Source organism: Pseudoliparis swirei, chromosome 22 (genome assembly GCF_029220125.1).
Source record: "Pseudoliparis swirei isolate HS2019 ecotype Mariana Trench chromosome 22, NWPU_hadal_v1, whole genome shotgun sequence".
In the NCBI taxonomy this organism is placed as follows: Eukaryota; Metazoa; Chordata; class Actinopteri; order Perciformes; family Liparidae; genus Pseudoliparis; species Pseudoliparis swirei.
In genome coordinates, this window is record NC_079409.1 from 3,070,291 (window position 1) to 3,086,146 (window position 15,856).

At 44.3% G+C, this 15,856-nt stretch overlaps 2 protein-coding genes across 5 annotated transcripts in view; one reads left to right on the forward strand and one right to left on the reverse strand.

Moving 5' to 3' along the window:
• The window catches only part of gramd1a (GRAM domain containing 1A), a 26,541-nt gene continuing 10,685 nt past the window's right edge, over positions 1–15,856 (reverse strand). For 3 of the 4 annotated variants that reach the window (XM_056405876.1, XM_056405873.1, XM_056405877.1), the window contains exons 3-19: positions 15,166–15,186; positions 14,875–14,959; positions 14,674–14,777; positions 14,367–14,462; positions 13,720–13,800; positions 13,072–13,190; positions 11,830–12,142; positions 10,963–11,113; positions 9,703–9,849; positions 8,029–8,150; positions 7,301–7,443; positions 6,055–6,158; positions 5,280–5,492; positions 4,721–4,793; positions 3,067–3,174; positions 2,118–2,238; positions 1–2,029 (exon numbers count right to left, since the gene is read on the reverse strand). In XM_056405876.1, the coding sequence (XP_056261851.1) occupies positions 1,922–2,029; positions 2,118–2,238; positions 3,067–3,174; positions 4,721–4,793; positions 5,280–5,492; positions 6,055–6,158; positions 7,301–7,443; positions 8,029–8,150; positions 9,703–9,849; positions 10,963–11,113; positions 11,830–12,142; positions 13,072–13,190; positions 13,720–13,800; positions 14,367–14,462; positions 14,674–14,777; positions 14,875–14,959; positions 15,166–15,186 (2,109 nt within the window). In that variant the 3' untranslated portion in view covers positions 1–1,921. Of the gene's footprint in view, positions 2,030–2,117; positions 2,239–3,066; positions 3,175–3,208; positions 4,210–4,720; positions 4,794–5,279; positions 5,493–6,054; positions 6,159–7,300; positions 7,444–8,028; positions 8,151–9,702; positions 9,850–10,962; positions 11,114–11,829; positions 12,143–13,071; positions 13,191–13,719; positions 13,801–14,366; positions 14,463–14,673; positions 14,778–14,874; positions 14,960–15,165; positions 15,187–15,856 lie in introns of those variants that run through there. The other variant, XM_056405875.1, reaches the window with a different exon arrangement.
• si:ch211-225p5.8 (uncharacterized protein LOC555567 homolog) overlaps positions 11,929–15,856 on the forward strand; it is a 23,181-nt gene continuing 19,253 nt past the window's right edge. The window contains exons 1-2 of the mRNA XM_056405992.1: positions 11,929–12,015; positions 13,645–13,789. The gene's annotated coding sequence lies outside the window, so the exon portion shown is untranslated. The remainder of the gene's footprint in view (positions 12,016–13,644; positions 13,790–15,856) is intronic.

Genomic DNA, 15,856 nt, shown 5'->3' on the forward strand with positions numbered 1-15,856 from the left:
TGAGCGAGGACTCGTTTTTATGTTTTAAAACTTTTCATTTATGTCCAAGGAGCGGTGTGCAATCATATCTTTACAGTACATTATCATCCATCTCTCTCCCTCTTAACCCCCCCCCACCCAGCAACTCTAAATAAATATGACACCATATTGTTACCCGCGGACGGCCATGCACAGCGTGGCCCGCATGCTTCTGTCGCCGCCATTTTCAGTGAAACAGAGAGAGCGGTTGGAGGGGAAGAGGAAGAAGAAGAGGAAGATGAAGAAGAGTGGATAGAGAGAGAGACAGGACAGGCTGGAAATAAATGCCGAAATAACAAAAGATAGAAAATGAATCAAATAAAAAAAGTCAAATAAATCTTACAAACACGCACAAAAAAACAAAAACAAAAAACAATACTGCAAAACTTTTTCCCCTTTCTTTTCTTCACCTGGGCCGACAGAATCGGGTTGGTCCTTTGAGTTTTTTCGAGGCGTCCGGCCCAGAGGGACAACGAAGTGGCCGACCGCCGAGGTCTCCACCGAATCGAGTCGACTGTTAATGTGCGATAAAAAGAGTGAGCAACCGAACGTGAAAGAGAAATCTCAAACTCAAGAAACGCCGATATAAGAAAATGTAACATCTGAAACACTGAGGACTCCTCGTGAACACACACACACACACACAGTCAAACTCTTCTTTGCTTGTTGTTTTTTCTGCCTCCAGACACACACACACACACACACACACACACACGGACACATACTCACTCATTATTATTATTTATTATATACTACTTTGTTTGAAACAATCAAAAAGTACGAGCGTCACTACTGTCATTATTGCGGCGGCCAGTCGTGGTTCGTCGAGCTCCTCTTGGTCCGTACTGTAACAGCGAATCAGAGCGCAGGATGAGCCCCCAACGACTTCTTAAGAGCAGGACAGGACTTCAGGTCCAAAGCCATCGGTAATAATAAATACTGTCGGTCCAGTCAGATGCAGCTTCTTGTCCTCACGAAACACACTGATTTTGAACAACAAAAAACACATTAAAACACCCAGGAGGGTGAGGAGTGTGGGGGGGGGGGGTTTGAGATTCACTTTGCTGCATAATCTACATCGAACAAATAAAGCTGAAAACTAAAGTGTCTGGTGTTTAAATGTTTCTCGTCCCTGTTTCCGGAGCATCGACGGCCTTTGGGGGGGGGGGGGGGGGCTCAACTCGGACATGGGGGAACAAATGCCTGACGGACGGACGAGAGCGAGTGAGGCGTCCGGCTCCCTCCCCCCCCCTCGCCCCTCTCTTCTGACCGTTGTCACATCCACAGAGCGGGTGGTGTCCCCCCCCCGTTTGTTTCAGCAGGCGTTCCCTGTAGAGGCAAAGGGTTCCCAGGACTAGGAGGACCCCCCCCCCCCACACTTTCCAGAATCACCGATCCCTATGAAATATTGCGTGTCAGAAGAGGAAGTGAAGTCTGTGACAGGAGTGTGTGTGTGTGTGTGTGTGTGTGTGAGGGGGGGGGGGACATTTTGAAATGCGCCTGAGTCGTTAAGTCTGCGTCGGCCCACCAGTGGCCCGTTTCCAAACACTACATACAGGTGACTCGCAGCTGTAGGCTAATTATTGCTGTGGTCCTGATGGCCTCCAGTCTGAACGAGTTCACTGAAGTGGTCACTGGTTTCCGGCTGAAGGGGAACATCGGCGAGTGGTCATCGCCGTGTGTTCATCGCCGAGTTCAAGTCAACCTGGCGAGGAGAATTGCACGTCCCCACTCTTTGTATTTGGAAATGAGGGAAAGAGCAAACTGCCGCCCAGCCTCTCTCTTCAACTCTACCAGTCCACCAGGGTTGTGTTCACAAGTGGGAGACAGTCAGGGGGTGGTGTATGAAGGTGGTGGTATGAAGGTGGTGGTGGTGGTGGGGGGAGGGGGGGGGAGCTCAGGCCTAAGTCAGGGACTCTGACAGGGTATCATCATCATCTTCATCGGAGGGATCCCGCTGCACCTCTGGGACCACGATGCCCCGGTGGAGCTTTTTTAGAGAATGCTTCATCTGGGAATTAAACATGGAGGTGATGGGGGGGGTTAAATACTGCTGTGGCTATGATAACAATATGAGACAGACAGACGGGCAGACGGACCTGGTCGAGAAGAGAGACAGACGACTGCAGGATCTGTTGCCACTTGCTGAGCTGAGCCTGGTGAAACTGCCTCTGCAGCTGCAGGACCTGAGCCCACTCTCCAGCCGTCTGGGGTAAAGGACTGAGGAGAGGAGAGAAGGGAGGAGAGGAAAGGAGTCAGCGGCGTCGTCATGGTTATTTGACCACAAACAGCAGGTTACATGTGGCCCACTATGGGTCAGAGGAAACAAGCAGTCAACTCAACTCTGACATATTATTGCAACGATTGGAAACTACCGTTGAAAAGTTTGGGGTCGCTTAGAAAAAGTAAAACGTAGAAATATCCTTATTTTTCAAAGTAAAGCACGCTTTTTTTCCAATGAAAATAACATTAAATTAAACAGAAATACATTCTGTACATTGTTAACGTGGTAAATGACTATTTGAGGTGGAAGCGTCTGGTTTTATAGGTGTACAGAGGCCCATCTCCAGTGTTCTAATGGTACACCGTGTTTGCTCATCGCCTTAGAAGACTAACGGAGGGTTGGAAAACCCTTTTGAACGGAAGTGTGCATTTACACATCCGGCAGATACAGAACGACATTAACGTACATTTGGATTTGGGTTCTCTCGGCCTGATGAAGACGAGCCCTGTTCTGATATTTGGTGAAAGCAGGTCGTGTACTTTGTTTTTTTTGGTGCTGAAACTGAACCGTTGAGCCGAAAGACGTCAAAACGCCATCGGGTGAGAACTCTGAGTCATTTATTGGTTACATATTACTTAACCGTTGATCCATTTACCTCACAAAAATGGCGAGAGAGGATTTGTTGCTATGCGACGACTCTTGAGGGACATTTCACACCTCAGATCCCACAGGGGAAATAACCCCAGAAGCCCGAGAGCGCACGGCAATTAACCGAAGAGCAAGAGGGTCTATATTCGGATGGAAAAACAGCGCGGCGTGTTTACCTGTCGGCGACCGAATAGGAGTGCCACGTCTCCAGCGTGTGGGCCGCTCTTTCCAGAGCGTACAGCTTGTAGAAGAGCAGCATGTTGAGGGCCACCAGCACCACCAGGCTGACGGAGAGAGGAGACCGTCGTGAGGAAACCAACATCCAAACGCAGAGAAATATCAATTCAATCACAACTGAACCTCCACCCCGACACACATGTTAACATTACTGTATACGTTGCATTCCTATTTTTGCTTCCTGTCCGTAAACGCCTCAGATGTTGACGCCATGACGTAATATTTACAGTTAAACAAACTCAACGATGGCACATTACTGATACCGACTGGAGACCAGGAAGTGCTGCGTGTTGAATAAAAAGGGCGCGATCTCTCTCTCTCTCATTGTGAACCTGAATTTTATGATGTTTTATTTATTTATGTTCTTAGGATTTTATGATGAGGCCTATATATGATCGTAACCAGGTTGTTTATTGCTTTTTATTTATTTATTTTCTTATGATTTTATGATGAGGCCTATATATGATCGTAACCAGGTTGTTTATTGCTTTTTATTTATTTATTTTCTTATGATGAGGCCTATATATGATCATAACCAGTATGTTTATTGCTTTTTATGATGTTTTTGTGATAACCATTTTCTCCATTTCTCCCTGGGTTGATTGACGTCTATGGTCCCTGTTCAAATAAATAAATAAATGAAAATGAAATGACTGTTGGTCTCCATGTAGAGACACACAGTAAAGAGCTGCGCCCCTCAGAATGAGTTCATCTTTCTGAGTTAACATGAAGCAGAGAAATAAAAAAGGCCACAATGTGTATTTGTTATGTGTTATTGCAGATAAAATTGATTAGAGATGTGAAGGTGACTTCCAATGTGTTTGTTTAGACTGAAGACAAACCGATTGGCAGACTAGCACACACACACACACACGTGGAGTTGGTGTGTGTGTGTTAGTCCTTTGGATGTTTGTGCCGAACAAATACACAAATCTGCGTGAAACAAAATGTTGCTTCATGTTCAGTTAGAGTGCACCTTCAGAGCATCACAGGGTGGACGTGTCCTGTATCATTCACAGAGCTCTCATGTGTGCAGCCAGTGGTATGAAATCAAAGCTTCTCATACGAACCTGATACAGATCCTAGTCACAAAAAGGAAAGGCAGAAAGGAAGGAAGGAAAAAATAGCAAGAAAAGGCATCGTGAGCTTGTTAGTAAGCAGAAGATCGATATCCAACGCGTCTGAATGAGGCGCCATGCAGACACATATTGAATAAGACAGAAGACTGAATAAAGGTCAACATAGTCAATCAAATCACAGATTTGATCAGCTGGGAAGGAACCCCAAGTAGGAAAGGACGTACAGTACGAGTGAGGAGGTGAACCATACACTTTTATGTGTAAACTGTAGTGATTTAGTACACTCAGAAAGTCCCCTTTTTTAAATACAGCAATGCTAAACATAACCTCCATTTAGAACGGTTCATCTAATATAAGTAAATAATAACTTAAGGCAAATTATTCATACGATCAGTGTGCAGAGAAAAAACATAAAGCATGCTTTGAAAAGACCTCAAGTCGAGAGCCAGTAGGGAAGCCCGGCATTCAGAAAGAATGCTTTTATTCATGGCCTCAAACACACACTTGAACTCACATGAAGCTGACGATGAGGAGGATGGTGGAAATACTGTTGAGGCCTCCTCGCGAGCGCTCGCCCAGCTGAGCACCTAAACAAATAATTAAAAAAAGACATGTTTTCAGTGATCATTGTGTTTTTCAATGTATAGTTCTGAGGGAAAAAAAAGAATGTAATTTTCATATAACCGCTACAAAGAAATCCTGTAAAATAATTAATGTGGACCTTTCCGTCTCAGTGCCCGATTTTGTATGAAAATCCCCCTCGATACTTCTTGACATCCCATAATGTTCAAGGATCACAGACTAATGTTTGAATGGTCATGGCCACCTCCGCCCTTTGATTTATGATTCAATAGATCTGAAACTGTAATCCAACTTTTCTAGCTCGAGTCTGATGAAGACAGTTTAAAAAAAAAGTGCTTGAGTCCCTTTCCCCCCACCCCCCTGGAAAAATAAGGAATCTGTAACTATAATGCAGCGCCGAACACAACCACCAGAGGGCGGCAGAGCACAGGAGATGGAGTCAGCGTTTGTTCCCAAAGCTCTCCAACAACGCGTATCCAGGCCCGACTCACTGGCTTCTCTCCTGTCCCTCTCGTCTCCGACTCCTCGGTCCCTTCGGTCCACGGAGCCTCCTCCCTCCCTCTCGCCCTGCCGCCGAGAGCAGGTGCGTTTGCGGCGGCGCAGCGCCGGCGGAGTCTTGGCGGCGTCGGCGCGCACGGCGTCGGCCACGGTGACGATGGAAATCTCCGTCTGCAGCAGCGTCTCCAGCTTGCACACCTCGCTCTCTGCAGAGGAAGACGATGGAGGGATGTAAATGCACGGGACAGTCAGGCGGAGGGACAACAATGCTGCCACTCAATACTTGGTGACATTCGTAATAGACATCGCTTTAATTAAGTCATATTTTAAACAAGTGTATGCATGCAAGGGTACGTCGTCAAAAATCTGTGTGAAAGCTAAAGATAAAATCTACATTAAAAACTATGCATAGGGATAGATATAGTTCGATATATAGATGTAACAATTAGGAAGCTATCAATACCGAAGCTTATTGATTAAAGCATTAGTTTGTCAATATAAATTAAGTCACATTAAAATGTCCATAAACTGTTGAGCGAGTTAACGGACTCTCGCCACATGAACATCTTCAGACTAAAACGCACACAAAGACAAAAGGTCTGATGAGTCGTGGTCGGCAAACATTAAACTGAGCATTTAGCTTTTATGTCAGGTGTGTCGTGCTTATAAAGTTTCACTTTGGTTATTTACTAAAGGGGAAATGAGCCTTGGTTTCCCCAAGCCGTGTCTACAGGTTTTAAACTGGGGGAGGCGGAGCCTGTGACTCACCCATGTGTCTGTAGTACTCCTCAATGCCGCTCCAGGTGTTCTTTTCAATCAGTGTCTTCACCAGGCTCCACGGCTGCTTCCTGTAGCAGATGTCTGAGGAGACTCTGGGCAGAGGAAAAGCAAAACAAGCCGCATTAAAAAAAGAAAGAAAAAAAAAAGCGTACACAGACTAATCTCCTGTGTTTACTTAGAAAACCCTCACATGGTTCACACTGAATCGGTAGTTCTCAGTGAATGAGATCACACGCTCGGGAACCAGGAACTTGCGCAGCTGTTCAATTTAAATTGGTTTCAATTCCCAGTTTTGTACACCAGCACTTCCGCGAACCAAGTGGCTGATACATCACGTCTCTGTGATCCGCAGGAAGCCATCAGAGCGTCTGCACCCAGTACAGCACCGCCGAGGAAACGATGGAATCGTGTTGAGGGCATGTTTTCGACTCTTCTGCTGGAGATTTGGAGCCCGAAGAGACACCTCTCGTTTATTTGCCTGTAACTGGTGACCATCTTATTTGTGTGTGTGATAGATACGCCACTCTGTAAGTTGTACAAGACAATAGCGGAGGACGCGGTTTTTCTTTAACACAACTAGACAAAGTCATCTGGACAGGAGACAGAAAGATAGCAATCCAGAAACGGTGTTGTTCTTATCATGCTGGTATTTACTGTGTATGGATTGCTTCTTCCGGTTCAGAGTTATGCAAGTTGTATTATTCCACTAAAACCGGGGAAAGAAACAATGTTCTAAAAAAAACTATTGTAAAACTACGATATCCTATTTCCGCAGAATAGTTTGGGGACTGCCTTCTTCTGAGCACGAGGAAAGCAGCTGAGGACACTTGAAGAAACAAGGCAGAGAAAACTCTCAGGGGGTTAGAAACAAATGCGGCAACTTAACCACTCAGTCAAAACAAGGATATTCTCTCTCGCTCCAGTTTGGATTTCATTGATTATTTCTAAGTTTACTTGCAGAGTATACTGCAGGTCATCAGCGGGCAATGTGTTTGTTGGTCTTTCAATGACCTTTGGTCTGAATTTAGTGTTTATTTTGCTCCTCAGAACACTACCTCACATATTTCCCTCTCACTTCGTACTACTCCTTTTATCGTGTTAGGTACAAATCATTAGTTGAGGTAGTTGTATAAGATAAAATAGAGTCAAAGACGAATGTTTGTCGGGAACTTAAGGCGACTTAGTGGCGAGCTGAAAAAGTGAAGAACTTCCCCCCCACAACGATGAGACCTACCTGAGCCGACTCTTGTGCTTGTTGATGGAGGTGAGGCAGTATCTGTGGACCGTGTAGAAGTAGTCCTGGTAGGGGATGCCTGAGGTGATGACCTCCGAGTCCACCACGAAGCACTCGCCCCGGGCGCTGCTCTTATGCAACGTCTGAAGAGAAGAAAGAGAAGCGGAGGTGTTTAGTTAATGTAATGCAGTTTGTGTGTGTGTGTGTGTGTGGGGGGGGGGGGTTAACTCCCATAAGCTCTCTGAATCCATTCTTCACACAACTGTTTAACGGTTTTCTTGTGAACAATCCAACGCCACTGTCTGGAGAGACAATGAGCACCAATTCTAGTATAATGCAGTATTAAATGTATTGTAAAGAAACAAACGGTTGAATACCCCGTGAACAATTAGATTCGGTTGCAAAATATAAACTTAAATGTATCAAACGATAAATAAAATGATCCCTTTTAACGGTAAGCCATTTGTGACAGTCATGTCTGGAGAGCTCCGACCTGTCGGCCACGATTTCACCGTTCTCTGGCGCGTCTCGCGACATCTTCACCACAGCGACAAAAATAAAACTAACTTTTTCAATAAAGATCCTCAAGACACAACGACATTTGACGAAAGAGAAAGTTGCACTCCAGTTCAAGCTAAATAAGGGGTGTCTGCCTTTAGCAACGCCTGCGTGCCAAAGGGCCAAATTATGAAAGTAAAAACAGGGTTTGGTGTTTGTCAAGGACCGACCTGTGTCTCCACCACAGGGGCAGTCTTGGGGCCGAGGGGGTTGTTGAGGGCGATAGTGTAGCTCAGCACACGGCTGGTAGCCCCACTGCTGCTGTCCGGCTGCCATTCACCCACCTCTAGGTCTGAGAGTGTGAGAGAGAGAGAGAGAGAGAGAGAACATGAGCGAGTCAACAGAGCACAAGATACAAAAAGTCCCAAAAGAACATGTAAAGATAAGAGACGGGTTGGATGGAGAGAGTGAGATATAAAAATGAAGGTCAATCCGCACTCCTTCATAATAAAAAAAGGAGGAAAGAAAGAAGTGCCCCAATTAGAGAGCGATAAAAATGTTCCCAAGTGGGGTTGAGGCACCGGCCAAATCAACGCCATGGCTTCGCCTCTGTCCTCATTTAAACTCGTGCAGAAAAAAGTCAAAAATATAAAATGAGTCTATAAAAAGATGAACTTAATTATAAGTCTATCAAATAAATGTAAAAAAATAGATGGATACACTCGCAAAGCAGGACATGACACAGGGAGCAAAGAAAAGAGGGACCCGTGATGGAGGCTGGTTAACACAGCGTAGGTACACAATGTCTGTGAAGGGTGGGAGGGGCTTCACTACATTTGTATTTATCACTTGGACACCTGCAGGAAAAGTACTTTCAAAAAAAGGAAGAAAAAAGACACAAATAGATACTCGCAGTGCACCTGACACTGGCAGACACAAGGAATGTAAACTCAAGTGCAGCAATTTTAGGTTAAATCATCTGCCAATCTGCCAAAGTAGCATCAATAAACTTCCAAAAGGTTCACCTACAGAGCAGTAAACCACCCCATGTTGATGTTTGAAAGAAAAAGAAAAAACTTTCCTGCGATTATTGTGAAAGGAGGAAGAGGTGTACCGAGTCCACGAGGCAGCAGAGAAAAAACAAACACCGGGCCCCAACCGTCACCGTGTCAACAGGTATAACTGGCTCGCTCGCGTGTGCTTCGTGTGAGGAAACAAGTTAATGCAGGTTCGGTGCCGGTTGCTGAAATATACACGGAGCCCAGCGTCGGAAACACACCAGGGCGAAGGGCAAAACTGCCCGGAGAAATGTAATTTTGCCACTGATGTCCCCCAGAATTTCGATACTTTAATAGCCTTTTGTTTTTGTTCTTTGTTCTTTGTGTGGGTTAGTTCTTTTGAACTATAAAAAAATACATATATATAATTGTTAATAGTTGTTTGAAAAAAATGTATAATGAATAACCACAAAGATTAAGAATAACATCGAGTATGATTTATGTTTTTTTAATTTTTTAAATCTAATAAAACACTTTGAATCTGTAGACTTATCATTGCCATTTTTATGACAATTGCTCATATACTGTAAGCCTAAATAAGTATATTTATTATTTTGGAACAAATATTAAATGTTACATCACAAGTTTAAAAAATTGCCGCCAATTTATATTTAAATGCCCCTGGATTTCAGTGACAGGGGGCAAAATAAATGTAAATGTGCTCCCCTGACGGAGCATTACATCATGTTGCTAAACACAGTTTCACGGCATGAGAAAGAGCTCAGAGAGATGGCTGGAGCGCATAGGTTCAAAGACAAACCCAATAAATGAAAAAGTAGACTTCTACATTAGAAACCAATGGGGGTGTTGCAACGCAAACAGTTTCTGTGTGTGTGTTTTATCTACCAGTAAAGTGTCTCTGGGAGAAGAGGTGCTGGATGAAGTGGATGTCGGCGGAGAAGAGGAGGTCGTGCAGCTTGTCTACGCTCATGCGGAGCGGGTTGTTGATGTGAAGCCGCCCGCACAGGTCCGCGCAGAACGACTCCACCTCGCCTGGAAACAGAGAAGAGAAAAAGACGTTTCTTTACATTCTATTTTGATATGTATCCCCATTTTCTGGTTAATGTGCTTAATATTAAAAGGCAATCAATCATACTACAATATTGTCAGCTTTGAGGCAATTTTGGGTTAATCGTCTGACAAACTGCCAACAGGAAAATGCGTGAACTTCCCAAAAGATTATTGATTTTAAATTTTAGGGCAGATTCACCCACAGAGCCGAAAATCACTGTTAATGTTTGAAAAACCTTCAATGCAATTATTGTGGGAGGGTGAAGAGGTGGAAGCAATGAAGCAGAGATAAACAGATCATTCACAGAGCTCAGGCGGAAGGGGAAACGAGACTGTGATAACCTTTAGCACCTTCAGAGTTTAAAAGAGTACAACAGCGTTTATATGCCCTCATATCCCCCTGAAGTCAAAAACGCATATTCTTCTTCTTACCTGTAGTGCATGCTATCAAATATATTGGCTTTTAGTGTCCAAAGTCTGTCTCTTTAAAGATATTATAACCTAGTAAAGATATCTAAGACCTTGCTATGATGAGCGGTTCGCGTTGGAACTATTTTCTTTCAACTGAACTACACGCGCAAAACATATCACGGCGCAGAAGGACGTTTTGTGCGCCGATAAGTGTTAAATATTCAGTTTGGTTCTAGAGGAACGTATGTAACGTAACAGTTGTTGTTATTGGCTTGAAGTAAAGCTTTAAACATCTACCGTTGTCACTGGAATTATTGAATTAACAATAAGTTCAGCGGGTGCAGTTCGTTAGAAGTAAAATAGTTCCTACCTGAAACAGGCAGGTATCTCTATGGCAACTCACACCAAATCAATCTGGTTCAGTAAATTACACTACAGGTAAGAGGAAATACGTGTTTTCGATTTTGGAGTGAGCAGTTTCTTTGAGTTTTTTATTTTTATTTTTTAGATTAGTTGTTTTCTCTGATTTATAGTTCACTCAATACAGAAAAAAGGTTTACGTAATTTCTTTAAAAAAAAAATAATATTTATATATATTTGTTTTTCTTCTATCGTCTCTAATATTACGATAATTTACACTTTGTCGTCACTTCTGGGTCTTTTGTTCACCCAAACAACACTCACTCTCTTCTTGCGTGTCAGAGGAGTTGCTGGGGTCCGTGGGCAGTTCCTCATCGATGGTGATGTCCAATGAGGAGAGGTTTCCCAGACTGGTGGTCGACGTGGGCAGCATGTAATTGGCTGACTCGGACAGGCTGCCGCCCTCTTCTAGGCTCTGATGCATTGAGGGGGGGAAACGCACACCAAAACGATCGTTAGCAAGCGGCTTGTAGAGAAATCTCTCCAGCTGAGCTGACCTTGTGTAGACAGTCAACACAGCACGCCAGATTATATATTTTGTTATCTAGCATTCGATGTGAATTCTAATCTTTCGTACCAACATGTTACCAAGTCCTCAATCTGCGATACGGGTCAAGTGTTTCAAGAGCCAGTGAATAGTTAACGAAGCAGAAGTGTTCAAATTTAACAACTAAGCTCTATTAACACCGACTTGTACTTGATTTGTTAGCAAGTGTACAAGTCAGATAAGTTAATCATATACAACGTGAATCACAGCTCGATCCTGTTGTTTACTTGCATTACGAGCAGTAAACAAACACAGAATCCCCGAGATCCACACAACCGTGTTGTTGTTGCTTTCGATTTGTTTCGGCACCATAAGAAAGTCAAAAATGTGCAAAGATAAAAAGCTGCTGCACTCGTAGTTTTGAGTCACAACAATACAGTAAAATGTGGCGTGAATAGTTGAACTCGGAAGTCTCTCCTCGAAGCATTCTGCACCGACAGTCCCCAGTGGTACGGGATAACCGGTAGCCTTTGACAATGCATAACGATGACAGCATAATGAGATCAGACTAAACACTTCACTGACAGCTAGCGTGTGCTAAGCTGTAAGCCAAGGTCTGTGCAGGTGGCAAGCAGAACACTCACAAAGGAGGCGGCGGCGGAGGCCGGGGCGGAGGCCGAGAGGCTGGCGGGAGCGGTGGATGGCAGCGAGCTGTGGGAGCTGGGCGGGCTGGGTTCGAGGGGGTCAGCGCTGAGCCTGCGTCCGGACGACGAAGGCATCTCGATGGGCAGAAAGGAGGAGGCGGAGGACGGGGGAGAGGAGCCCCCGAGGTGAGTCGCTGAGACAGAGCTGGCCAGACCGCAGGGCACCAGGGGAGGGGAAGAGCTGCTCAAAGAGCACACCGACACCGAGCTCACGTCGAGTTGATCCGTGACCGGCACGGACTCGTCTCCAGGCCTGAGGAGCAGAGGGACAGGAAGTGAGCGCGAGCGAGAGAGAGAGAGAGACACACAGAAAGCCTGAGAAAGACAGAGGAAAGGCCGCTGTGTTTGGTTCAGAACATACAGCGGTCGGACATCTTTAACCGACCGGCATGCGATGCTTCCCGGCATAAATAACACAAGTTCCTAAAAAATAATGACTTGAATATAGTCTTGAAGAAGAAAAAAAAAGACACAGAAACAACCCATGTCCCCTGAATAAACAAAAGGAAGCTCTTGATTGGTTAAAGAGCAAACGTACCCATCATGATATAAGTAAGTCAGTTGGTTTGGTGGTATTATACATGAAAGCCGAGAACCCGATGCTTTATCTGTTTTAGCACATAAACACAATTGAATTAAAATGTTGGCCTCCTCGTCTCTCCTCTGTTTTTAAGACTCGTGGAGTGTTGGTTTAAATGACTAATGCTTAAGCGTCAGTGACGATAAACACGATTCCAGAGACTTTCCATGAACGATCCAGACTAGATTTCTTAAATTTGACAATCAACAGCAATTAGTATAATAAACAAATAAAAGAAGTATGTTCCTGCCTTAGTTGACACAAGTTTGACTATTTTACTGGTATTTATTATGTTTGTAAAATAATCAAATGACACAAAAAGAAATGACACAACTACTTTTTTTCAGTCAGAGTCTAAAAGTTCCAAGTCAATTTTCATAATATTTGTAAAGTAAACAACGTTCTCTGGTTTCAGGCTTCAGATGCTCATGTTCCCAAATATGGATTGAACTTGGCCATGGAAAGCATCATATGGGAATTCTTATCTCAGGTGGTGTTCCCCTTAAGCATGCCTTCACACACACACACAAACACACACACACACACACACACACACACAATACAACACTCCAATAAGCACGTATCTACACATGAACACTCACAGAAGGCCGTTCACGTGTTCGGTGGTGGGGGAGACGTAGTCGTCGTCTTCGCTCGTGAGGCCCAGCTCGGTGCCGTAACACTGGTGCACGATGTGCCACAGCTCTTTGGGGGAGAGAGACTGCAAAATAAAAACACACAATATTCTCATTCACTAGTTGAACAGGATTTAAATGACATAATCGATTAAAGATGGGGGACATCCGACCGATCAAGACTTCCAATGACATTAAAAAGAGTTAATCAACATGTTTTGGGGTCTTTTCTTGACGGACGTCAAAATGTGCGTTTCAAAATTGACTACATTGAATTTTGACGACCTGCGTGATGACAAATTGAATCATTCATATCAGCAAAGAAGTAAGTTTGATTCTAAATCCCAGAACGCTACTTGATTGTTCTTGGCGGCGACTGTGAGGTGTTTAGTTTGAAAGCTTCTTGCAGCTGTGTTTTCAGCACCAGCGCTGTCCAAATAAATGTCTTCGCCCAAACGCAGCAAATAACAGTGATTTAGATCGTCCTCCAAAGCCTGCTGCGTCTGTGGCCGTCTCCTTGACACCCCGCTCTATTCTCAGACGGGAACTACTGGCCGCGTCGCAACGGGCCGGCTGCAGCACGAACCGGCAGGAAGGTGGGAGAGAAGATTGTACCTTGTCCAACAGGGCGTTCTGCCACAGACGGAAGATCATCATGAAGCTGCGATCCCTCGCTCCGAAAGAGGTGAAGAAGTGCTGAGAGGGGGAATATCAGTGGGACGGGAAAGACGGGGGGGAAAAGGAAGGAAGAAAGAATGAAGATAAAACATGATCTGACTGGTGGGTTTCCCTCAGCTCACTTCACACCGCTTCACGAGCAAAAAAAAGGAGAATTTATAGTTAAAAAAAAGATAACAGCTAACACAGGGTTCATACACATGTTGACCAGTGGATTTCCAAGACTTTAAACCAAATTTCCACGACCAAACATTTTGTGAAATCTCGGTGTATACATGTAAAAGTGAGAACATGTAGTATTTAAACTAACAATGATAATTGCAAAGCATATAGTATATAACCGTAAATGACAAATGAATGAGAGACAGTAGTTTACTTAAAAAAATATTCTTTAACCCTACCCCCAAACTGTGTATTCATTGTATTCAATGAGTGTATGCCTGCTTATATTTTTTGCTTCACAAGTAAAGGATAAAGAATGTGTGAAGACACTATAGAAACGTGTTTTTCGTACAACTGACTGAAAGTTCTTTTAAAAAATGGGCCAAAAGTCGGCTCAATAAACATGTGTGCTCGAGGCCGACCTTCTCGTTGTCAGTGGTGATCTGGATGGCGTTTGGGATGAGCTTGGCGGTCTTCTCCTTGGTCATAGAGGTGACGTCCTTCAGCAGGATAGTGATCTGGAACGAGCAGGAGGAGGAGGGAGATGTACTGTGGGCGCAGTGTGTGCGGTACTCTTATCTCACAAAAGGGCCCGAGCGTATCAACATCGAACTGCAAACAGGTGCATTAAAACAACTTCTTATCGGATTGCATGTGTCACATTGGTTACAACGGGCTTCTGATTGAGCGTGCGCGTGGAGGTGTGTACACAGTGGGTGCGTGTCTCACAGTGGTTTCCCAGCGGAAGATGTTACTGTAGAAACAAAGCCAGTTCTCCGACTGATAAAGGCGGCCCTGAAGCAGTATGTCCTTCTGCAGAGCGCAGGAGTAGTCTAGAGGAACAGAAAAGAGGTCAGTTGATGTGTAGCTCGCAGACACACACACACACACACACACACACACACACGCCATCACGTTTTTGACACTCACCCACTATAAGTCGCTCGGTGTCAGGAAGTTTCTTAAAGAGTTTACGAAAATCCTCGTTCCGCTGTTTGTATGTCGGACTGAGAACCTGGAGGGTGAGAAGAGGAATAAGAAAGGAGAACATGGTATTCTGTTCATAGCCCGGGGCTAGACTGGGATGTTCGGTGGTTTTCAATGCTTAACATTTTAACCACGTCGACTAGTTCCACTCGCCCGGAGCGGACAACCTGCCGCCAGGTCAAGTATCCTGTGGTGACAGGAATGTGCGGTGAGGGGCTGTTAATGTATACTCACATTGTACCAGCTCTGCATTTTCTGCAAATAAAAAAACAGCATATTTAGTCGTGAACACCGCTTAAATTTCTCTGCAACAATAAAAACTCAAAACGACCGTAACAACTGATTTTTAAGCACACACACACACACACACGTGGTAGAGTAACACACTACGATCTCTGTATCCAGGAGATCCTGCCAGTCCACTCCTCAGACCGAGCCTTTAAAAAAAAAAAAATTGTATGTAACAATTGAGGCTTTAGCCGTTTTCAGCACTTCTCCATTTAAAGATGTTACGCGTCCCTGACTGACTGTAAAGAACAGTCATTAGCGTAATGGCCAGTTCCTTTCACAACAATGAGCCTGAAATAAAAAGGGACGTGAAAAGCTTGAACAAAACCCTCAGTCACACGCAACTGCAAACAGTCAGAGAGAAAACATGCAAACATTTTACAGTCACACCGGAAGGTAAAGAACATGCAAAACAAACATTTACATTCACTCAAAAGTAGAGACCCATATTTTGTGCTATTCAACCTTTTGTCGGTTTTTTTGGGTGGCGATGGCAGATTAAAAGTGTATGCACATAGAAGTGGCGTACGTCATGTGAGCGCCAGGAACCAGAAGAAGAAGAATTTGAGATGCAGCTCAGAAAGTGTTTCTCGTCTAGTTCTACAAAAATTATTCATAGATTCTTTAAAATGAATTA